Below are 25,781 nucleotides of genomic sequence, written 5' to 3' on the forward strand. Positions count from 1 at the left end.
ATTAGGAGACAGGAAAATTTTCTCCCATTAAGGTGACTGAACTTTTCGTGTATAAATTTCTCCCAGTGTAGGTGATGGATAAAAATATTTTTCTCCCACATAAGTGGGAGAACTGCGTGTATTTTTCTCCCACTACAAGTCAGACAAGAGGGAATCGAAGGAGAGCCCCAAAATACATTGGAATAAAAAATTTATAATGCTGAATTTCATTTTTTGATTTTTGAAAAATTTTAAAAAATTCAAATTTGGCTCATTTTTCATGAAAAAAGTCAAAATTTGATTTGTGCCCTATTTTCGACCTCCTGTGTCCATTGGAACCTCCATCAGATTTTCGAATTCTCCAGTTTTCAAAAAAATGCTGTAAATAGAGTGAAGATGAAATTCTCGTAAATTCGATTTTATAGGTGGGTATCTATTGAATTGACTTTTCACCTTATAGCCTTTTTTAGGGTTTTTCTTTCAAACTGGAGACTCCGAAAATCCGCCAGAGCCCCTAGAATGGTTCCAAACTATCGCCAATCGATTTGGGAGGTTGAAAATAGGATACGAACTAAGTTAATTTCAGTTTTTTATGTCAATTTGATCATATTTTTTTTTTCAAATTGAATACCTAAGTTGAATTTGATTTTTTTTAAATTTGACAAAAAATTGAAAAAAGAATTTTAGCATTTGAAATTTTTTCTGGCGATGTATTTTCGACTCCTCCTAGGTCCACAAATTTCCATGCTGGTTTGGATACTTCCCATGGGCATGATTTTCAAGAACCACCCATCCCCTCCCCTCCTCACCTTTTTTTCCTCATCTTAAGGCTGGGTAAAAAGTAAGGTGACTTGAGAAGATGCTGTGTAATGAAAAAAAAAAAAAACAGTAAAAAATCTTCAACGTGATCGTGGAGTCCATTATTCTGTACGTGGACTAGTTTGAAAGCGTTTTTACGGCAAACTGGTTATGCAATTTTATTAACACAAATGATAATAACATGAAAATTAAGGAAATAATGTACCTACATTTCGCAGAAAAATTACAGAACGCTTATGAGCAGGGCTCGGATTTTTATGCTGGAGCATATTTTTTGTATACATAGAGGATTGGGAATTTTTCAATTATCTCCACGATTCATGAAATTTCGAGTCAAATGAGCCTATTTTGTTAGAGCATATTTTGGCATATTTCACTATAAAAGCATATTAAAGCATATTTTGGCATTTTTTAGGGAATATTTTGCGTTTTCAGAGCATATTTTACGTTTTTAGCGGTTTTTAGGGAATATTTTGCCCAATTTCAAATTACTATATTGTTGTAAAACTGGCAATAGCTCATTCGTACCTACTTATTTTTTTGTTCGTTTTATTTTGTTTTTTATCCTTTAATAATGGAACTAGAATTACCTTTTCGTGATTTTAAAACGCTCTGTTTTGCATTTTTGTTTGTAAATTCTTGGTATTACACAACAATATTACTAAAATCGTATAGGAATTGATTTTTCCTGTAAAACGATACCCAATATCGTTAGGGAATATTTTTACTTTTTAGAGCATATTTTGGCGTTTTTTAGGGAATATTTAAGCGCATATTTTGGGTTTTTTGGGGAAAGAATATCCGAGCCCTGCTTATGAGCAAAACGTGAGTTGGTATGTTCAAAGCGAAATTATATCAATATTTTTGCCAATGTGGGCCAAAATGGATCATTTTTAAAAACTATAAATCTTGTATTCAAATCATTTTGAATCATTCAAAAAACCAAAAGTACACATATCTTGGAATTCTTTCATTTAAAAAAAAAAACAAAAAAAAACATACGTACCTACTCATTCAAAGCGATTTCGAAACAGAAAATAAACTATTATTTTTGAACAAACGTCACTACCGGGTGTCTAGAAATTTTTTCCACCAAAATCTTGAAAATTTTTCAAGATTATAAATTAAATTATTTTCATCTAATTTTTTAATATAATTTCACAGAATGTTTTTCATCATCCACCCTGATAGAAAAAAACAATTTTTATTAGGTTGCAATTTCATCAGAATTTTTTCGAAAATCTTCACTCAAATCCCCCTCCCTACCTCCTGCAAAAAAAGTACCTCAAAGCTGGTAATACGCTCTCACGTGCATTAGGTACATCTATAGCTAGTATTTGAAATTAATTCAAACACTATACCTACGCTATGTTCTCTCTATGCCTGAAAACTCCCACGCTCGCGTACTTTGTGTGTGATTTTCAAGCCGAAGGATTCGCGGTTGTCGGGTTAAATATTTTAATCTTTATTCATTACCACCCTCGGTAAATATCCGTTTTGACTGCCTCTTTAATAAGGTTAGACAAGCCATTATACGCGAGCAGTATATTTGATGACTCGCAGCTTCTACAACGTATTCTCGAAAGGGCTCATGTTACACTATAGTATAACCTAACCTACACAGAAGAACAGGCCGTATTTTTAGTCGACAAGTATTATTACGAGTATATGAATGGCGTTGAAGCATTCTGTTATAAGGAAGAATTTATACCCGATATGCCCACACATGTGTGTGTGTGTACGTCTCGTAGGCATGTGTTTGAAGGATGAAGGGGAAAGCTAGGGGGGATGGAGAAAAACGACAACGATGAGAGCGCTTTATATTCAACAAAAAACCAAATTATCTTCGAGCCTGAAAAGTGTACGAGCATAGTACTTCGTAAGATCACGTTTCACGCGTATTCGTACTATAACGAAGGGATTGATAAGTGTGCTATACGATGACGCAGCTATATTACAATAAAAGGGTGGCTTACGACGAGTACGTGTGACACGTATGTTAATCGTTGTAAGAAAATCGTCTCGAGAAAGTATTTAACGAAAGAATAAATTAGCATATATTGTTAAATCGCGATATACTTAGTACATAGCGTATAGCTTTTATTAGTATACCTACGTACGGGTATAATAAAGTTTTAATTAGTTGACGAATACGAGAGGCAAGTGTCGCATATACGAGCATGTGAGATGATAAGTGGATGAAAAATTTGCCCTTAATCAAGTCGCGAGACTTATTCGAGAAGAATTTTATTCAATTTTAATCCGATTAATAGTTTGATTTTAAATTAATTCAAAAGCACCGAAGAAGACGATAAAGTGTTCTTATAGGGTGTTTTGCGTGCACGTTGATTATGATGATGAAGCTGCTCCAAAGTTGGAATATTTGATGGATTCGACGCAGTTGAGGAAAAGTGTGGGGGGAGGGAGGCAGGCAGGTTTCCATATTTGTAGGGTTTCGAGTACCTATACCTACGTATAAGAGGGTTTGGCATGAATAAAAACTTGATACATGCGAGAGAACAAGTCGAATAATTACGTCTAGGACGCGATAACGTGATTAAAATTACCTCATTTGAGTAGAGAATTGCTATTGTAGCGACTTTTGTTTACAAGTTGCACTGGTGTGTTGTGTGTATGCGTACACTTGTACATACATATACAGCTATACCTATAGAAGAATTGTTTATTGTTGATATTAATCATGGAGCCGAGTTTTGTTTGCATTTGGCATGCAAACCTGCGTTAATGGTCTGTCGAATAATTATTCGTCGGTGGTAATTGCACTGTAGTGGTGTTTTCTTATCGAATGATAATCGGCCTCGTAGGTATACTCTCATACTACCACCTAGAAGGGTAGGTATTACCTACGTATCGAGCTCTGTTCGGAATTTCGAACGCTAGCACAATATTGTGGTTGCTCGTTTCTGTTTCTTATATGTGTATAGGTAGGTAGGTAGGTACCTTTTGCTAGCCTTATGCAGGCTGCTTTCGACCGTTGGCTAAATTATAAATGGTAGTTTGCTTAATAATTCATTGAACGGGTAACTTTATCTTATCTTGGGAAATTTTCAACTTTTTTCCCGGTCCCCGGATTCTCCGGTACGGATGTGTTTCTGACAGTGGCCTTAATTTCGACCCCGGTTCGTTTCCAAATAAATCTACTGTCCACGTGCGCTGCTATAGTATAACATAGCTGTGGATTTCGGGTGTAAAATAGGGTATGGTGGAATGCTAGAGGGAGGAGAGAAGGGATATGAATTGAGTGTGCTTCGTATTATTGTACGAGTATCTGAACTGTTGTGGAGTACAGGAGTACTTCTGTACTCATCCTTATTTGAAGTTCAAGTAGTGGAATGAACAGTTAGGTGCTTTGTTCGGTTTGATTCTCGAAAAACAATTTATTGTTGGGTGAGAGTTTTGGTAAATTTTAGCGAGAAATTGGTCCACGATTGTGTACTTTGCTGTGGTGAGTTCTGATCGAATGATCAATTCAGAGCAGTTTCGATTAAACTTATAGGAAATGAAGCAGTACATACTCATATACTTATGTGATTTTGAAAAAAAATCTCGTAGAAGATTCAAGGTTGATTTTTTGAATTATTTTGAACTGGGGACCTTTTGAACTTGCACTCTCCGATTTGAAAATACAAGCTTAGATCAAAAGAGCATGCCCTAAAACTCTCGTAACTAAAATTTCAGATCTTAAAGTTCATTTTTGGATTTTTGGCGAATTTTCGAACTTTTGAAAAATTAAAAAAAAAGGACATTTTAAACGAGAAACGTTTTTTTTTTTTTTCGCTAGAAATTATCATGAATATTTTCTCCAATTGATGAACTCTAAATGTATTATTTTGGCTTTTCGAATACGTAATCTGAATTTCTGAAAGTATTCGAATACAAAATTGCATACCTAGTTCAAAAAAATTGATCCCTTCCGGTGTACATTGTATTGGAAAAAATGAATTTTTGAAAATTTATTCGTGGTCACTGATTTTGATTTTTTTTCTTTTAATTTTACTTTGGGTCTCAAATTGGGCATGTGGAGAGTTTCTTTCGAAAATTTTCAAAATGGTTGAATGGGTATAAAAAATGAAATTCAAAACTTTCAAGGTCGCTAATTTGGAATTTTTGCTTGATCTTACCGTGGTGAGACCCAATTTCATACATCTGTGGTAGAGGAGGGATTGCTATCAACATTTTTTTTGAGGAGTGGTGATATGGGTATGAAAGTTTGAGTTGTAAACGTAAAGTATCCATAAAAATAAAAATACACTTTCTTATTTCTTTAAAAGAAAATAACGGGAATCAAAATCACAATAATTTCTGATTTTTAAATTTTGTTGTGAGAAAATGAGTTGATATTTTTAAAAATAATAGAGAAAAACCACTTAAAATCTTAAAATTTCTTCGCCTCTCCACTTTTTTGGTCGAAATGTCGAAATTTCCACATTTTTTCAATTTGGGTGGAGGAGGATTTTTAAACTCCAGACTTTTTTTCTTTATTTTTTTTTTCTTGAGCACTTTTTTCACCCAACTTTTCCAACGATTAGGGAGGGAGTTGATTCGAGAATATTTCCACATTTCAACGTGGGGTGGCATACATTAAAAATAGGTTTTCAGGGCCGTTGATTTTGATGTTTTTATTTTGATTTCTTCACTGACCCCAATATTAAGAATTGGGGATGGGAAAGAGTTGATTTCGAAATATTTTTAAATTACGACTTCGGAAAGCAAATTCATGTTTTTGTGGCTGCTGATTTCAATTTGTCCACATTGACTTACCTCAAAGTCCATAATAAGCTGCCCAATAAATATAGAAGGAAACGCAGGTCATCAAGAAGATTTTGTTTCTTAAATATCTACCATTGAATGCTTACCTTTTTTCAAAAAAATTTAAATTTAGAAGAAAATCTGTGGAAAAAAATGTTAATAGTGTTTTCACAACGGTTGATGATTCTCTCAAAAATCATTTGCGTTTATCAAGAAATTTGACTGTGGGTTATTGAGACAACTGATTTCAATTTTCAGAAGTTCGGTATCTTTGCTAGTCTAGATAAGTTTTAAAAATGTTCGCTGTGTAAAAAAAAAACTTGAAATTTTTTATCATTCCAGGTGTTGAATATCAAATCCCCAACGAATTATTCCGGAAATTAAAAAAAAAAAATTTAGTCATTTTTTTTGGTGATTTTTTTTTCTTTATTTTTGAATATCTAAGTATTTCCAATAAAAATTTTTTGGGAATTTCATTAGGTATATCAAAATATGTATCATTGAAATAGTTGACAAGAAGATCTAAAATGAAGAATTTCTATAATAGTCAGGGAGCCCACTTAAGGATAAATTGCAACCCCCGTCGATCCTCCGGGACAACTTTTTTCTTAAAGGGGGAGTCTTAAGGAACATTTCTAGCCCTTGTACTAAAAAAAAAAAGTGGCCCTACTTACAAAATTGCGGCAATTTCGATTGACAGGTCAGCCGAAATCGCAGATTTTGCGTTCCAACATAGGACTTGCTCAAAATTTTTCAAACTGTACAAAGGTAGATCGAAAGATCAAGCAAAAATTCATCACCTGTCAAAATTTCAAGTGCCAAAGTGCGTTTTTCGATTTTTGGTAAATTTTTGAAAATCAAATTTAGTCCAAAAATGAGGGGAAAAATCAAAATTTTACCAAATTGATCAAAAAAGGTAAAATTTGGGATACACGCTATTTTCGACATGCCAAATTGATTGGAAACTGTTTCAAACCGTTTTGAGCAGTTCTGGAGCCTCCAGTAGATTTTTGAAACTCGAAATTCCCACAACATTTTACCAAAATGGAGTTGGAAAGCTGAAATTTATTCTGCAAACTAATTTCAAGACGCTACGAAGTCAACTGCAGGGGGATTTCAAGTCGTTTTGGAGTACCCGGCGACTTTTTGAAAATTCCTGAAGCCTCCATCAGATTTTTGAAACTTTAAATTTTCACAATATTTCATCAAATGGAGATGGAAAGCTGAAATTTACTCTACGTTCCAATTTTAACACCCTCTGAAGACGACTGCGGGTGGGTTCAAATCATTTTGGAGCCTCCAGCGCCTTTTTGAAAATTGCTGGAGCCTCCAGTAGATTTTTGAAACTTGAAATTCCCCCAACATTTTACCAAATGGAGTGGACAAGCTGAAATTTACTTCGCAAACTAATTTCAATACGATATGAAGTCGACTACATAGTGGTTTCAAATGGTTTTAAATGGTTTTGAAGCTTCCAGCTACTTCTTGGAAGTTTCAATTTTCCAAAAAACACCATAAGACCTCTCAAAGAGTGGCTGAAGGCTCCAAAACGACTTGAAATCCGCCAGCAGACGACTTCGTAGCGTATTAAAATTAGTTTGCAAAATGAATTTTGACTTTCTATCTCCGTTTGATGAAATTTTTAGTAAATTTAAAGGTTCAAAAATCTACTGGAGGCTCCAGTAATTTTCAAAAAGTCGCCAGAGGCTCCAAAACGACTTGAAATCCCCCTGCAGTTGACTTCGTAGCGTACTGAAATTAGTTTGCCGAATAAATTTCAGCTTTCCAACTCCATTTTGGTGAAATGTTGTGTGAATTTCGAGTTTCAAAAATCTGCTGGAGGCTTCAGAACTGCTCAAAACGGTTTGAAGCAGTTTCCAATCGATTTGGCATGTCGAAAATAGGGTGTATCCCAAATTTCAGCTTTCTTGGTCAATTTGGTAGAATTTTGATTATTTTCCCTCATTTTTGGCCTAAATTTGATTTTCAAAAATTCATCAGAATTCGAAAAACGCACTTTGGCACTTGAAATTTTGACAGGTGATGAATTTTTGCTTGATCTTTTGATCTACCTTTGTACAGTTTAAAAAATTTTGTGCAAGTCCTATATTGGAACACAAAATCTGCGATTTCGGCTGACCTGTCAATCAATGGCCCCTCCATTTTGTAAGTAGGGTCACTTTTTTTTTGAGTACAAGGGCTAGAAATGTTCCTTAGGACGTTCCCTTTAAGAAAAAAGTTGCCACGGAGGATCGATTGGGGGGGTGCAATTTATCCTTAAGTGGCCTCCCCGAATATAATACATATAAAAGATGTTCAGTAATTTTTTTTTTTTTTGATTTTTTGCATACATTTTTATGTTTTAGTGCAACTTACAATATGTATTAGGTACAAATAGTCTTAAAAATCAACTTTGAATTATGTCAAGTGGGTTATGCTAAGATGACAACTGCTGAGACATTTGTGATGGTGGGAGGGGGAGTGAGAATAAAATACTGCATGAAAATGCACCTATTAAGCAGAAAGAACAATGCTAAGAGATTTTCAAGCTTTCAAAGTGGGCATCGCGTACACCCTGATTTATTAATTTCGCACCCGGTAGAGAGAAACAGTGAGAATAATTGAACAAGGTATGGGTATGGTATACCTAAAGTGCAAATGGAAAATTCGAGTGGATACTCTTTATAAATTCGCGCGAGTACCTGCGTCGCATCGTCATCATCGTGGTCCGTTCGTTCAACACGTAAAATATAATAATTAAACGGATCGTCGACTCTGTACCGCTCTATAAAAGGTATAAAATTAGGGTTGAAATTTCGCCTGTTAATGAAGGAAATATAATTAAAAGGTATCGATACGCTCCACGCTGGTCAGAGCATTAAACCGACCGAGGCTTTGGTAACACGGCGAATCGTATTGAAAATATATCCGATTAATTCGAAGGCCACGAAACAGAAGGGTCTTGGATGCTGGCGCCCTTAAGGAAGTACGAGAAGCTCGTACATTTGATCCCTATTTCCTCTCTCTCTCTTTCTACACTGTTTATCTCGACCAAGCAAACCTTAAACGATAGAGAACGACGACGATGAGGTAATTATTCAAGATGCTGAAAATGCTCTGCCTTGCAGCCGGCGATGAAGGCGAAGACGAAGGTAAAGGTCGTCGCAAAGTTAGGCTTATTACCGCGATATCGCGGTTAACGGTTAATAAGTAATATTGAAATTACATTTTGTAAGATTTACGGCTTTGTTTCGGTAAAATCCACAAATTCTCGTCGCGTCGCTTCGCCCTGTGGCTCCGTATTCTTAAACCATTCGCTTTATACTTGGAATAAAATATACGAGCAGATAGCTCGGATTGCTGGCGATGCTTGTGTAGATTTTTTTTCCTCCACGCTTAAACCGCCGTCTGCTTTGTAAATATTTGCACATATTGTAAGCTAAAGGCACCTTTAAACAACTCGACAAACAGTGAATTAGCATTCTGGTTTTTGTAATTTATAGGTGAGCATCCGGCAGCAATGCATCATGGACAAGGAAGCATGCCAATGTGTTCGCCAGTCGTGAGCGCTTTCATCGTGTCCATTACGTTATTACTTACCCTGGCAAATGGGGGTTAAAACAAGGACAAAATTACCAATTTTTTTCTTTTTTATTACCTATTTTTCTTATCGAATTGTGTCTGAAGACGAAGAGGTACCTTACCTACATTTTAAATAAATGTGTTTTGTAATGTGTTCTAAAAATAACGAGTTGATCGCAGCATCGAGGATGAGGATTTTTTCTGTGAGAGGTTTTGTCGTTTAAAACGAATGGTTTGTTTTTTGTTTTTTCTTAGTGTATTTATATCTTGTAATTTACCCCTCCCCTTTTTCCGCGGAGTTTCCTACCCATCCCAATTGTTCGTTCATTTTTCATTAATTGTTTTTCTAAATCGAGGAAATTTTTTCGAGATTTTTTTTTCGTTTTTTTTTTTTAATTTAGCGTCCGAGTGTATAAAAAAATACTCACTTTGAAGGGAAAAGTTGCACGTAATTAAGAATATACTATAACTTGGTGGCAACTTTCGATGGTATTTTTTTAAAACTTACGCCTTGTCGCCCTTTCGGTCTTGGGTTTGTGTATATTTGTTGAATTGTAATTTTCGCGCTTTAATTCGAATTACGCGCCATTAAGTTTACATTGTCGACTTCTTAAACGTTGTACACATTTGTTGAAGTGTTTTTTTTTCTGTTTCGTTATTTTCTTCGTTTGTGTAATTTTATTTTTGGTTTTTTTTTTTCGTCGATGTTACACGATTGTTTTTCATTATCATCGAAGTATTGAATCTTTGACAATTTGTGTTTTTTTTTTCTTTATTGGCTGGAAAAAAGACCTATGTGAGTCTGACGAGAGACGAGAAAATATTGGAAAACGATTGTAATTAGAGGTTGTACGTATTCTGGTGAGACATTCTGAACACTATCTTGGGTTTAAATCAAACCTCAATGGAGTAATTACACTGTGACGAACATTATAATACGATTTACATAGACATACGTCGTCGTCGTCGTAACACAATATCGAATGCGTTAAATACTCGAAATCCCTGTTCAGTGTTCACTATTCCCTGCACCGTGCCAGTGGCTCGGATAGTGAGGGTAAATAAGGTACCTAGCCAGCATTTGATGCGTTATTATTCGACATAAATACACGGTTTTATCACGTTTCTGCGCTCGAACAAGTCCTAAATTTAATCCAATTGTTATGTAGTAGGATAGGATAGGCAGGTACATATTATACGAGCGGGTTCGTTCGCAAATTTCCAGGCTTTTCAATTTGAATCACGCTGAGTGTGATGTTTTTATCATTCCAACGATTTCGAATTCATCAGTTCGAGTGGTTATAGTTGGGATTTTGGCGAGATATGGCGTTTTGTCTGTGGCCTGTACAGTATATGGGTTGTTGTGTGTACTGCCTTGCCTTACGTTTATATGTACGTACACAAATTATGTTTCAGATGGTGTAAATGATAGCGAACATCGAATAAATCCATTGTCGAGTTGTTAAAGACGAGTTGTGGCGGAGTTCTTGGTGGTTGGATGGGTTTAGTTTGGTTTAAGGAGGGGGAGGGAGGGGGTAAAGATGGAGGATGATGATTTGCGGTGGTTTTGTTTCGTTGTTGGATTTCTGTTTTGAAAGTGGGGAGTTTTGATCTTGATTTTGAGTAAAATAGCGGTTGTGATGTCTGGAAAAGTTTGAATTTGATTCGTAAAAAATGGCGAATTCAAATCCCCCCAACTCCTCCCCTTGGAATTCATTAACACGCATGTTGCATGACTTCAAATGTAGGTAAAAATACGAGAAAATAAAAAACATGAAAAATGAAAAATTTTTATTTTGAATTATTTTTTTGAAGAATTGAAAGACAGATGATTTTGAACAGTGCTGTTTTTTTTTTTGAAAAACACCTTAATACGTCATTTTTTTCAATGTTTACGTTTTCAAAAAATACTTTTGAAAAATATCATATTTTTTGCTACAATTTGAGATGTTTGAAAGTTATTTTTTCAGAATAAATGATTTTTTAAACTTTTTTAAAATGTTGGGGAAGATGAAAATTACTCTCAGCAGTTCAAAAATTTTTGAACTGAAAAAAGAAAATTGAAAGAGGGCAAAGTAGATCATCAAATGAATTTTAGTCGCTAAAATTTGTTTTACAATTTTTGGAGAATTTGTAAAAATTTAAAATTTATAGCTTATTTCTAAATGAAAAAAAATCAAAAATTGATCAAATTCACGTAAAAAGCTGAACTGTTTGTAACTCATTTTTGGACCTCTCGAGTCAATTGATGAGGGTTTTGAACCATTCTGGAGCCTCCAGTGCCCTCCTGGATTCTTCAGTTTTAAAAAAATGCTGTAAAAATAGTGAAAATGAAATTCACCGAGTATGAATGGCTTTTTTCGTTAATGAGTTTGCAAAAATGTTTTGTTTTTTAAATGGGCACAAAAAGATTTTGAGAAGTGTGCCAAAATCAGTCGAAACAATATTACAATAATGGAAAATCTTAATTCATAAATAGATCATGAATTTCATTTTCACCCCCATTTACAGCGTTTTTTTTTTTTTCGAAAACTGGAGAATCAAAAAATCTGCTGGAGGCTCCCAAATGGTTGGAAACCATCAACAAAGGACTCGTGAAGTTGAAAATAGCATACAAAGCAAATTTCAGCTTTTTATGCTTATTTGATCAAATTTTGATTTTCTTTTCATGAGAAGGTAGTCGAATTAAAACTTTTCAAAATTCTCCAAGAAATCAAAAATTAAATTCAGCCCTTGAAATTTTTTGCTAGTGGCATATTTAGGGAGATTTTTTCAATTCTCCTGTATTCGGTTCAAAAAATGTTGGCCAGATTGTGATCCTTTCCTTGTCAGTTTTTTTTTTGGGGGGGGGGGGGTGAGATCAGCCGTATCACACCCACTTGATGAAAATTCGTCAGGAAAATGTTGAAAATGTTGAAAATTATTGATATTTAACATTCTGAATATTTGGGAAGTTATGAGGAAGTGGTGCACCTGAGAAACCATCATTTGAACACTGTTGCCAAGTTTCAAGAATTGGAGGGGGCCGAGATGTTCCTTGCAGAGAGAAAGTTGAAATTAATTTTTCCGGATGGGAATAGACAACAAATCTAAAATTTGTCATTGTCAGTTGGGGGGGGGGGTGTGAGATCAACCGCATCACCTCCCCCCCCCTCCATTAAAAAAGGAGTAACTGAAGGGGCATTGAAAAGTGAAATCTGTGAAATTTTTAATTGATATATTCGGTGGTCTAAAATTGATGAAAATCAAAAAATGTTGACCAGATTGTGATCCTTTCCTTGTCAGTTGGGGGGGGGGGGGTGAGATCAACCGTATCACACCCACTTGGTAAAAATTCGTCAGGAAAATGTTGAAATTTTGAAAATTATTGATATTCAACATTCTGATTAAGTATTTGGGAAGTTATGAAGAAGTGGTGCACCTGAGAAACCTCCATTTGAACACTGTTGTCAAGTTTCAAGAATTGGAGGGGGCCGAGATGTTCCCTGCAGAGAGGAAGTTGAAACTAATTTTTCCGAATGGGAATAGACGACAAATCTAAAATTAAGGCAATCCCCCTCCCCCTTCCATTAAAGAAGGAGTGACTGAAGGGACATTAAAAAGTGAAATCTGTGAAATTTGTAATTGAGATATTCGGTGGTCAAAAATTGATGAAAATTGACATGTCACACCAAATTTTCAAAATTTTCTGATCTCATTTTCAAAATTGAATGCTATGTTATTGGGGCATGAGCTACTGTTTCCCAAAAAATGAGTGGATTTTCGAACTTGCATTGGTAGGTAGGGGGAGCTCAAAGAGTTTGAGTCGAAAAAATGAATAAATATTTAGCAACGATTAACTGGTTTAGTGAGCATGTCACACCACATTTTTCAAACTTTCTGAACTTTTTCTCAAAAGTAGTGATCAGAGAGACTCTGAAAGCCCCTATTTGAAAAACGAGTGCATTTTTGTACTTAGCTCCCCCCCCCAAAAAAAAAAATTGACAAACGACTAGTTACACTTCGTTTTCAGTTTTTTGATGCTTTGTGTTCAAAGGCACCAATTGGAGGGAGGGGGGGTGTTGAGTGTGTAAATTTACATGTCAAGTTACCTCATTTTCAAAAAAAAAAAAAAAATCAAAATGGGGGCTTGGAGGGTTCTTGAGAGTTTGTACGTATTATTTGAAGAATTAATTGATGAATTGATTTTGTGCCTCTTGAAACTTGACAAGCGGTGTGTCACACGTCATTTTCATTTTTTTAGCTTCAGTATTTGAAGGCAAGGGGAAGGGGTTAATTGATGAGTTCTTCAGATTTGTGTTCCTCGGAGGGTTCAGGTTCCATTTTAAAAATTGGATTTTTAAAAATGAAGTGAAAAAAGAGTCTTCGTTGTAATTTTTTTCCTGATTGTCAGCTTTAAAATTGTATGTTCATTATGAAAAATTGATCTCAATTTCCTCCCTTCTTTGAAAAAATTGATCAAAATTGGAGGTCCCTGATCGACTTTTGGTTCTAGTTGGTTTGAAATAGATACACTCATTTCCCAGACACCCTGTATACTGCTGAAGTGGGTAAACTTTTTTCAAAATTTGATGCAGGTTTCTCTCCACCTCGTCAGGTCAAAGTTTCAAAGCTTCAACTTTTTTCGAGTTTTGAAGAACAATAATAATTTTCTGAAATGAATTTTTACGATTTTCTTATTCGATTTTTTTTTTTATGAATTGAGGATGAAAATGAAAAATCCTAAATAATGATAATCAGACTCATTTTATGGACCATTTCGCTTAGTTCTTTTGAACAGGAATTGCGTGAATTTTATTTACCTTGCTGAAAATTAAAAGTTATATTGTTCGGAAAATTTATGGCCGACAGTGGTTCACTTTAATCTCTGTAGATCTCAAAATAGACGAGCGTATTTACACGGGCAAAGAGTCAGATGGTCAAGAATTGAATTGAAATGTAAAGTAAAGAATCCCGTAATAATTTCAAACATTTTTCTACTTAAATTTTTGATTTGAAATCTTTAATGGACTCAATTCACACCAGGTTTTTTCCATAAAACCCCTTCTAAAACAATTCCTGCAATACGACACGTACCCCATATCTAATTACACGCACCCTTGTAAAAGACTCCTTAACCTTTTTTTTTCTCGTCGAAAAAAAAAACACTAAATCATTCGGTCATTGTAGCCACATTTAGTGGATAAGTACGACTATAAGCCAAAGTGTACGTATATAAGGATGTGAACCAGGGATGGAAAAAAAAGGAGAGAAAAAAGGCACACAGATAGAGAAGAACATAATATATAATTCACTCCAGTTAGAAAGGTACATAGACATACTTTAACTCACATTTACACGCGTACACAATCACACACGACGATGAGAAAGTACAGCAGGAAAAAATCTAACGTACATTCTTCGCTGGAAATAGGCATTTGTCTCTTAAAAATGTCAAAACGTTTCGGAAATTCGTATTTGGATTACGGTCTCGGCAATTCGAGTGAAAGATTACAAGCTTATAGTGGCAGAACGATGAGAAGAGAAAGACGAAGTAGAAGCAGAAGAAGAAGAAAAAAGTGGAAATATTCCGCATGTATAAGGCTGTGAACGACGACGAAAAAGTAGCACGAGTCAATCGCTTTTACCTAAATTTAACGTTAGAAAAAGAGCGCTGAAAAAAATAAAGAACAAGGGTATAAAGAAGGAAATAAATTTACGAATAAAGGAAAAGCAAATTTTCACTTCAATTAATTTTCAAAGGCGAATTACCGCAAGTAGCGAGATGGCGGCGACGCGACAGTAACTTTTTATCAGTGATTTGCGCTGGTGTGGTTGTATTTTCCCATGTTTTATTTTTTTTGGTTCTGTTTCTTTTCTGTAAAGAAAAATGTATACGAGAGTGTGATGTAAGTATTGAGCAGGTCGGGGATTTTTTTTGACTGATTTAAGCTCTTTTTTGAGGATTCAATACTTCGTTTGTGTAGTTTTATACCTACAAAATGCTACCTATGTATTTTTTAAGCATAATGGAGTATCCGGTTTTAATGGTAATTTTTAAATCGCATATCATATACGTTATTTATTTTTACCTTTCTGTATACCAGTTCCCTTTGTATATATTTTACATAATATTTTAACCCGTTGTCGCTGTTGTGAAGTTTATTCTTAATAAAAACCAAATATATGTGTATTTTATTTATGATTTTATTGGATGGTGGGGGAAAGGGGTCTGTGTGGGACGTTGGTTGCGATTGGATTTGGTACAATGGAGATATGGATACCATTGCAATGGAGTTGGATCCAGAAGATGATTCGAGGTAGGGGTATTGATATTGTTTTTGAAATACGCTTCTGTATTGTTTTTAGCTTTGTATTATAATTATGTATTTGTACATCAAATTAAAGCTTGTGGGGGAGGGGACAGCAACAAAAAAAATTGAAAAATATGTCAAAACAGGAAGGATAAGTATTGCTGTTTTGGGGATCCGAGTCATTTTCTGATCGAGAAGAATGCAAAGAGACCCCAAATCGGTATATTTTTCCAAAACTTTTCACCGTGGTGAAAAACCGACCTCAGTTTTGAATTCAGCGTGTTCAAGAACCAAGTGATCGATATGCATGTCGATTTTTTATCATTTTTCAAACTCACCCCTATTTTACTACCCTTGAAATCTACCCTATGGTGTAAAATTGACTTACTAAAAAAAAATATGGCGAGGAATTTTATTCATAATAAAATTGAAGTTTTGATGAGAAAAATGTTGAAAATACGATTTTCAAGAAAATGGGGTGATTTGGGGTCAAAATAAGGGATGAAATTTCAAATAATGATAAAAAACTATCATGCATATCGATTGTATGGTTTTTAGTGGCGCTGATTACGATTTTAAGACTGTTTTAGCGCTCAAACCAAGTGTTGAAGAGATATGAGCCCATACAGGAGATGAAAATCTTAAACTTCTGTTTTTCCATTCTGCTTTCCCTCTTTTTCAATTTTTTTTCCCCGAAGTGAGACATCAGTTTTTAGCCATTTTAACTTGAGATGATCTTACAAAACTAATTTTCATTGTTCTGAAATTGGTTGACCTTGACTAGTAAACCAGAAAATTGGGGCCAAAAAATACTCAAACGCCTGGAATGTCAAAAAAAAAAGAAGGTGGGAGGTTCACCTAAATGTCCATTTGTTGAATAGATTTATCTTATCACAAAATACTGGGTTGCCAAATCGAACAGAAATCAAAAGCAAAAAAATCTGAATGTCAGAATTTGGCTTAGGTTAATGCACAATTTCAAATACAAACTATCTTTTAGGTATTGATCATTTTTTCAAAAACGAGGTGTAGCATAGATTTTTGAAAAATGCGTTTTTTTTTTAGCCCCATAGGATCTGTTTACAGACACTCGGAGGAGAAAAATTTTGAGCTTCTCAGGCAAACAGAAGAATGGACAGAAGTCCTTAAAATAGGACCATTTTTAGGGGGATAAAGTAATTTTTTGTATCTTTTGTATGCATGCATTGTCTCAGTTAACACCCGCCCTCCCCACCCAAAAATATCTACCTACGATTTGAGTTTCTATAAACCTTTTAGACTGAAGACGTTGAAATTTCTTATCAATCTCATAACATTTTCTTATCAGTGAAACTTTTATTTAGAAAGGGTTGAAATACTTCAAAATTTTGATCAAATCAAATTTCAAGTTTTCAGTTCACTTAATTTAAACAACTACTAAACATGAATGAAAAAATGTACATTTTGTATATTTTTTTGTCAGAATAATTGCAAAAAAAGTGTTTATACGGATGTTTTATTGCCTGCGAGCAAGTACAGCGCTAGTGTTTCCTAAATGAAATTTTAAACGCCATGAAAAGTGCCATAAAATTTGTGAGAAATTGTTTTTTACAGATCTTCAAAAAAATTGGTGAACTTGGCACAATTCATGATTCATAAAAAAAATGCTCCTCACAAAGGCACAAACCTGAATCACTCCTACAAACTAAAATAAATGTGAAAAAAGAAAAATACATACACAATTATTGTTTAATAAAGAAGGGGATGAAACGTTGAAAAAAAAGTCATATGAGAGCGTCCCAATTGGTGGTAATTTAATTTTGGATCTATGATCAAGTCCTCACTTCCCAGGGATTGGTTTATAGATTTAAAATCCCAATTCTCCAGCATCATCAAGGAAAGATTGCATTATTATTATTTTTGAATGTTTAGGAACTAGGGCTGTTGACCCAAAATTATTTTTGATTCAGTTTGGGTTCTGAGTCTACATTAGAAAGGCGAACCCTTTAATGGCACTATAGAAAATTGATATTTTTTCAAGAATTTCCTGCGCTATACTGACGAGTTACATGATATTATAGCTCCCTGATACATGTGCGTAAATGTTCACCCTTTCATTTGACATGTTTGACTCATTGCCTACTTTTGTATTTTAAGGGGCAGAATTTTTTGAAAGAATTCCATTATTTTTCATAGTTTTTGACAATTTTTTGTGGCCAATCAAAAGCGGCTGGAATGAAACTACCACCTGGTAAATATTTATGTATCCATGCTCTACCAATTTATATACAACAACTTGCCTATCTTTCTCATTTAAGGGGCAAAAAAAATGCAAACATTCAAAAATAATTTTTATTTCACTCATCATAAAAAAATTCTGCCCCTTAAAATAAAAAAGTATGCAATATGCTCAACAACGGAATGGAAGCGCAAGATATACACACACATGTACCAATAGTTGTTACTACCTGAGCACTCTTTCCTTCCAGCGTAACGCAACGGAAAACCGGTTGGATGAAATTCACCCCAGTGTGCCGATTACCGGACATTTTCCCGAATCCACTTCCCCGAAAGACATTTTCCCGAATGACAAATTCCTGATTTCTGTATTCCCGAATCCATTTACCCGAATGCCGTGTACCCGAACCAGTAACCCGAATGTCCGAAATCCCGAATGTCCATATCCCGAATGCCTATATCCCGAATGCCTCAGTGTAAACTAGACACCTCTCCCCTTTTCAAATAGTTGACTGGGTTAAAATTCATACTTAGGGTTAGACGAGTAGGTAGGTACCTACAAATTCAAAATGATCTTAATTATCATATTAGTATATTAGCAAAATTATCAATTTTTTCTCTAATCACAATAGGTACCTACTCACGGCCATTGAGAGTGGGGCAAAGGGGACAGTTTACCTCGAACTTAAGCTTTCTGGAGGGCGCGGGTCAGGCAAAAAAAGGGCCTGTGATTAAAGAAAAACATGTTTTTATTTTTACTTCTCAAAACAGAAATTTTCAAAAGCTTTGGCCCAAGCAAAGCAAGGGCTTATTTCTTTTCTTTTTAAAAATTAAAATTTATAAAAAAATATTCAATTTTAAAAGTTTTAAAGTGAAAATTCGACTTTTTGCATAAAAAGTATCATTTTTATGCCTCTCTGCTCCTTAGGTAATAACATCAATCTCTGAGATTAAAAATAAACAAATTTTTTAAACTCAATTTTCTTTCAATTTTCGGGTGTAGGTCTTTCGGGGAAACGGATTCGGGGAAATGGATTCGGGATAAAAAAAATCGGGATTTTGACATTCGGGAAAACGTCTTTCGGGAAAGTGGATTCGGGGAAGTGTCCGGTTACCCAGTGTGCCTTTTAAGGGATATTTCAAGTTCACCCAAAATTTTGTAGCTTTGTGTTTGGTTTTGGTTTCCGGATTCATGAAAAAAGATTTTGGTTTTGGGTTGAAAAGGTTTTGGTTTTGGTTCTTGGTATGATTTGTCAGTTTTTTCAATTTCCTTGTTCCATCATGTTCATTTAAAAATTGGACTAGCACTGCGTATTTGGGAATCCCTGAGCTGGTCCTTTTTTTTTGGCGCCCCACCATACTAAAAATCTGCTTAGATAGTGAGTTTTTCTGAAATAGGGGAACACATTCTTTAAAACATGGCCAGAGCTGTGGGACTGAAATGATTTTGGGCTTGGATTTCAGTTTTGGGTTTGAAATTTTTTCATTTCAGGATTGGATTTGTTTTGGGATTTGTTCTTCCAAATTTTCATTTTGGTTTTGGGATTCGTTTTGGGATTGAAAAAATTGTTTCAGTTCCGGGTTAAATCGGTTTTGGGTTTTGGGATTTCCATTTCAACCAATTGTAAGTGTTAAGTTGTCACTTAAAATATATACGTTTCCTTACAAATAATACTTACGTAAAATAGCCAATAGCCAACCCACCCAACCCTCTTCGAGTCTTTTCATTGGTTAACAATCCATACAGTCCACTACCCTTCCATACAGTCCACTACCCTACCGATTTCGCCTTTTTACTCTAGTTTTTACGAGTGTATCTTAGGCTAGATCTTTGTAATTTCTCCGAGATATTTTCAGTCTCGAAATAAATGTCATCGTGTATATTTGTCTCGAATTCTTACGCGTCAAGCGTCAACATGGTCCTACCGAGCCGGATGATCGCTTCAATCGTAACTGAAGTGATCATGAACTGAAAATCGAATGTTGTGTGAATTTTATCGCGATCGTATTTTAACTGAAAATTAATTAAAATGCAATTCGCGGAAAATTATTCAATGAAAAGTCGAAGTTGTAAAATTTTAATCGTTTTAACGAACAAATAAAATCATCAGAAACTCGCGAATGTCCGTTTGCGTATTTTTGAAAAAAAAAAAAAATCGGTGAACAACCTGTTCACAAAAAGTGACCAAATTCGCGAATGTACCGTTCGGCGAATTCTTGAAAAAAATCCGTGAACAAACTGTTCACAAAAATTGACCAAATTTCGAACGTACCGTTTGGAATTAAACCAACCAGCATCCGAAATGGACGCGCTCATCCGCCGACAGGCATCCATCCAGACAAAATTGCTGCATCTGACAACAGAGTGTGACCAGTGCAGTGACGATCCTGTTGAAGTAGAAGAACTGCTCAACTCCATAAACGAGCTGAAAAGTGACCTGACACAAATCCAAAACCAAATCGAGGAAAGCTGCGAGGATGCTGAAGCCAACAGCCAGTATGAACTTCGCATTTCCTTAGAATCTACACTTAGAAATTTGAGTGTGGATTTGAAGAAAAAATTAAAATTGAACCAAAAACCGATCCAAAAGGAAATTTCCAAGCCAAGTGGAATAAAACCAGAAGCCAAACTACCCGCAATTACACTTCCGCCATTTTTCGGAAAAATCGAGGATTTCCCACAATTCATCGATTTATTTGACTGCCTCTACCACTCCAACCCTCATCTATCCGATGTTGAAAAATTGACCTACCTGAAAGGAGCTGTCCGTGGAGAAGCAGCAGATCGTATTTGCAAATTGAAAACCATTTCCGAAAATTATGAAACTGCCAGAACATTGTTGAAGGATAGGTATGAAAACAAAAAGGATCTCATTGAGACCTATATTAAAAATATTGTTTTTGAGAAAAATGTAACCGTAGAAAATGCTATAAATTTACGTAAAATGTTGGATAGCTTTTTTAAAAACGTGTATAGCCAAAAAAATATTGGTGAACCTGTTGAAAAATGGAATAGTATTCTAGTTTTTCTGCTCGTTTCTAAATTTGATCCCAGCACACGGAAAGAGTGGGAACTTCAGGCCCCTCAAAGTGAAATTGCTGAACTAGAAATAGTCCGAAAATTTGTAGAAAAACGAATTCATGCTTTACAATCATGTTATTCAAAATTTACCTCCGATTCAGGAAAAAATAAGTGGTCTGCTCAAGGCACTCCTCAAGTAAAAACCTCCGCACCTGTTAATAATTTCTTGACCAAATTTCCGAAGTGCTATGCTTGTGATGATAATCATGCACTGTATTTATGCCCAAAATTCAAAGAAATGTCTCTATCTGACCGCTTAGCTTTGATTTTGAAAGAAAAATTATGCCGTAATTGCTTTGGCAGTAATCATACTGCATCCACCTGTCGAAATGAACGTAATTGTCGCATTTGTGACGAACGTCATAATACCCTAATGTGCCACAAAGAAAAGAAAAGTGAAAAAATTAAGAATTCTGTCTCACCGTCTGCTTCAGGTAAAGATTCGTCCACTAACTGTCTCACTACCATAGCCTTACGTTCGAAACCCTGTACAACGAACTATTGTACACTTTTACCCACTGCGATAGTGCTTGTCAAAGACTACCGTAACCATTATCTACCTGCTAGAGCTCTGCTCGATAATTGTTCCGAAGATTGTTTCATTTCAAAAGAGTTTTTTTCTCAATTAAATCTGCCAAAATCAAATAATTCCACAACTGTGCAAGGTTTAGGCCAGACAAATTGTGGCAGTACTGATGGATTAGCTGATCTTGAATTAAAATCACGTTTTCCGAGCTATTCCACAGGAATTCAAGCCCATATCGTTAAAAAAATTACGGAATTGCGGGTATCTCCGAATCTCCGAGAAATAAAACCCCCTGCTGCAATTTCATTGGCTGATCCTACTTTCCACCAATCTGGTACCATTGATCTTCTTTTAGGAATTGAGGTTACATCTCAAATTTCTTCTGAAGGCATTTATGAGAATTTTCAGGGCAAATTAGTTGCTCAAAATACGAAATTAGGTTGGGTGATTGCTGGAAAACTTGATTTTTTAGAGCCAATCACAACCTCCCTACATTGCTCAATGGAGCCCACAATCGATATTCAACTAAAAAAATTTTGGGAAGTTGAAGATTGTCCGAATCTTGCTTCAGAAACAATGTCTAAGGAAGACCTAGCTTGTGAGAAATTTTACTCAGACACTGTGACCAGGGTCTCTGGTAAATATTGTGTTCGCCTGCCGTTCAAAAAAAATCCCTCGGAGCTGGGGGACTCTCGAAAAACCGCAATTAGGATTCTTAAAATAACCCAAGCTCAATTAAAACCGAACGAAAAACAAGCCTATAAGGAATTTATGACCGAATATGAGCAACTAGGTCACATGAGAAAATTGACCAAGGCTGAAATTGCTCAAAAACCACATTTCTATATGCCCCATCATGCTGTACTGCGTGAATCAAGCCTGACCACAAAATTGAGAGTGGTTTTCAATGCTTCAAAAAAATCATCCAATGGCATTTCGTTAAATGACATACTTATGATTGGTCCTAAAACCCAAAATGACCTTTATCCAATTCTACTTAGAAGTCGCCAATATCTGATAGTTTTTTGTGCAGATATTGAAATGATGTTTCGTAATATGTTTATTGACGAAGAGGACCAACATTTTCAACGAATTGTATGGTTTGATGAAAATGGTGAAATTTGTGACCATATGTGTACAACTGTCACTTATGGTACAGGTAGTGCTCCTTGGTTAGCAAATCGCACCTTAAAGCAAGTAGCCTTGGATTATTGCACTCAGTATCCTACTGGCGCTTCTCGGATGAAAGATTTTTACATTGATGATTTCTTTAGTGGTGCTGATTCCGAGGATGAGGCCAAAATTATTCAAAATGAAATGATCAGCTTGACAAAACTTGGTGGCTTTAACCTCAGAAAATGGGCGAGTAATTTTCCTTCTGTACTCACCTGTGAGGAAGAAAATAAGCTCACCAGTCTCACACAAGATGTCCCTATTTGTAGTGAGGAACTGAAAACCCTAGGTCTCGTGTGGAATACCACAAGTGATAAGTATATTTTTTCCGCAAAAATTCCTCCTGCACCTCTACCATTGACAAAACGAAAAATTCTTTCTGAAGCTTCGAAGTTATTTGATCCTTTAGGAATTTTATCCCCTGTTGTATTAATTTCGAAAATTTTTCTGAAAAAATTGTGGTTATCTGGTTTCGACTGGGATACACCAATTGAAGATGACAATGAGCTTGCTATAGAGTGGCTCAAATATCGTGAAAATTTGTCCCTTTTATCAATTGAAATAGAACGTCGCGCATTTTGGCCAAATGATGTTGAGCTTCATGGCTTTTGTGACGCGTCTGAAAACGCCTATAGTGCAGTGCTGTACGTAAGGTCAAAAGATCGTCACGGAAACGTGTTTGTGAAGCTTTTAACATCAAAAACCAGAATTTCGCCTGTTCAAAGAATGAAAATTCCCCCTTTAGAGTTGTGTGGAGCTGTTCTCCTCTCTCGTTTGTACCAAAATGTACTTGGTATTTTGACCATTCCCATAAAAAACACCTATTTATGGTGTGACTCTCAAATTGTTTTGGCTTGGATTGCCAAACCTGCGGATACCTGGAAAGTATTTGTTGCGAATCGAGTTGAAGAAATTCAACTCAAAACCAACCCTAGTATGTGGAGATATATCCCTTCAAAGTTGAATCCCGCAGACATCGCTTCTCGCGGCTTAATTCCACAAAAACTCCAAATCTGTTCACTGTGGTGGCATGGCCCCGATTTTCTAAGTAAAGAGACAGCTGACTGGCCAAGTAACTTTGTTAGAGGGAAACAGCTAGCAGATGTTTCAGCCGAACAGTGTAATAAAACGACTGTCCTATTTGTATCAAATGTGTTCGATTACGTAAAGACATTTTCGGATCTAAATAAACTCCTCAACCTGGTGTCTCTTTGTCTTCGTTTTAAAACGAAGTACAAAGGTATTGTCACTTATAAGGAGCGTGAAAATGCTCTTTTAAACCTAATTCGATTAATGCAGGCAAACGCCTTTCATGAAGAAATTGCCGATTTGAAAAGAAACGCTTCTTCTATCAACCCTAAAGTTATAAAAGATCGCTTCCTGCGATCACTAAACCCCTTCTTAGATGCCGATGGTACCCTTCGAGTAGGTGGTCGTCTTGAACAGTCAATTTATTCTTTTGACAAAAAATTCCCTATTCTGTTAGACCCAAACAACCATTTAACCCTCCTTATTATTCGTCATGCTCATGAATCTAACCTGCACGCGCCTACCATGACTTTATTCAACCTTTTAAGGGAAAAATATTGGATTGTGAATGGTAGATCAGTCATTCGCAACTATATCCTTAATTGTCTTGTTTGTGTACGCGATCGCGCGAGAACACAAAACCAAATGATGGCAGCATTACCGAACCCCCGCGTTGAACCCGACCCTGCCTTTGTGCATGTTGGTGTAGATTACGGTGGTTCGCATTTCATCTTGCGATCTTCCAGTACTCGTACCAAAACCTTCTTAAAAGCCTACATATGTCTCTTTGTATGTTTTTCAACAAAAGCAGTACATATTGAGGTTGCCGACAGTTTGTCCAGTGAATCGTTTGTAAAAACGTTTGAAAGATTCACTGCTAGACGAGGTATACCTAATAAAGTGTATTCGGACAATGGCACTAACTTTGTTGGTGCAGCTAGCATGATCTCCTATGTTGATTGGCATTTCATCCCACCTCACACACCACACTTCGGTGGTCTGTGGGAAGCAGGGATAAAATGCGTTAAAACGTACCTAAATAAGGCGGTCGGCGATGCGATCTTAACCTACGAGGAATTTTTAACAATCGTAACAAAAATTGAAGCTCGCCTTAATTCCAGACCCTTGACACCCCTGAGTGATGACCCAAACGATCTAAATGTTCTTACCCCTGCTCACTTTCTCATACATAGACCAATTTTAACCCCTGCAGCGGAAATTCGTCCAAATGTCCCTCTAAGAACTCGCTATGAGTTAATTAGAAAGATTTCTGATTCTCTTTGGGATAGGTGGTCCCGTGAATATTTAAACCACCTTCAGCAAAGGAAAAAATGGACAGAGCAGGTTAAGAATTTAAAAGTAGACGATTTCGTCTATATTAGAGAGCGGACAATGCCACTCACCATGGGAAGAATCGCGGAGATTTTCCCAGGGAGAGATGGCAGAGTAAGAGTCGTCTGTGTAAAGACAAAAAATGGTACATTCAAAAGACCAGTGTCAGTCTTGGTACCATTGCCTATGATTAATTAGAAGTAAAATAAAAAAATAAAAATAGAAAATCGTAAATTTAAGATTGCATAGGTAATCATTATTTTAGAATGAATTTCGAATAAGATTGAATAATTTTAATCCATATTTCTTATAATAAAATTGAAATAAAACTCGTAATTTAAGATTACATAGGTAATCAATATTTTTAGAACGAATTTCAAATGAGATTGATTAATTTAGATAAAAAAAAAAAAAAATGAATTATTGATAAGATTGAGTAGCCTTAAATATTATTAGGCCTCCTCAAGGGGGGAGTATGTTAAGTTGTCACTTAAAATATATACGTTTCCTTACAAATAATACTTACGTAAAATAGCCAATAGCCAACCCACCCAACCCTCTTCGAGTCTTTTCATTGGTTAACAATCCATACAGTCCACTACCCTTCCATACAGTCCACTACCCTACCGATTTTGCCTTTTTACTCTAGTTTTTACGAGTGTATCTTAGGCTAGATCTTTGTAATTTCTCCGAGATATTTTCAGTCTCGAAATAAATGTCATCGTGTATATTTGTCTCAAATTCTTACGCGTCAAGCGTCAACAGTAAGCTCAAATACACTAATGGGCCCGACAAGGGTTTAAAAAATGGGAGGTTTTGACTTGAAAAATCCGCTGGTGTAAATATGTAGTATAACGTTTTAAATGCATATTTTGCTTAATTTGTCGAGTAATTTTTATTATAATCCGAATGATTGACGATAAATGATGTAAAATGACCATTCATCAAAATAAAATTGTGGAAAAAAGGCAAAAATTGA

At 35.6% G+C, this 25,781-nt stretch overlaps 1 protein-coding gene across 4 annotated transcripts in view; it reads left to right on the plus strand.

The window, feature by feature from the left end:
• Positions 1 to 25,781, plus strand: part of LOC135847918 (zwei Ig domain protein zig-8-like) — a 450,816-nt gene that overhangs the window by 318,285 nt on the left and 106,750 nt on the right. For 3 of the 4 annotated variants that reach the window (XM_065367656.1, XM_065367655.1, XM_065367657.1), the window contains one exon: positions 9,072 to 15,322. The exons of the other annotated variant lie outside the window; for it this stretch is intronic. In XM_065367656.1, the coding sequence (XP_065223728.1) occupies positions 9,072 to 9,187 (116 nt within the window). In that variant the 3' untranslated portion in view covers positions 9,188 to 15,322. Of the gene's footprint in view, positions 1 to 9,071; positions 15,323 to 25,781 lie in introns of those variants that run through there. 4 annotated transcript variants of the gene reach the window in all.

The sequence above is a fragment of the Planococcus citri genome, chromosome 5 (genome assembly GCF_950023065.1).
Source record: "Planococcus citri chromosome 5, ihPlaCitr1.1, whole genome shotgun sequence".
Classification (NCBI taxonomy): domain Eukaryota; kingdom Metazoa; phylum Arthropoda; class Insecta; order Hemiptera; family Pseudococcidae; genus Planococcus; species Planococcus citri.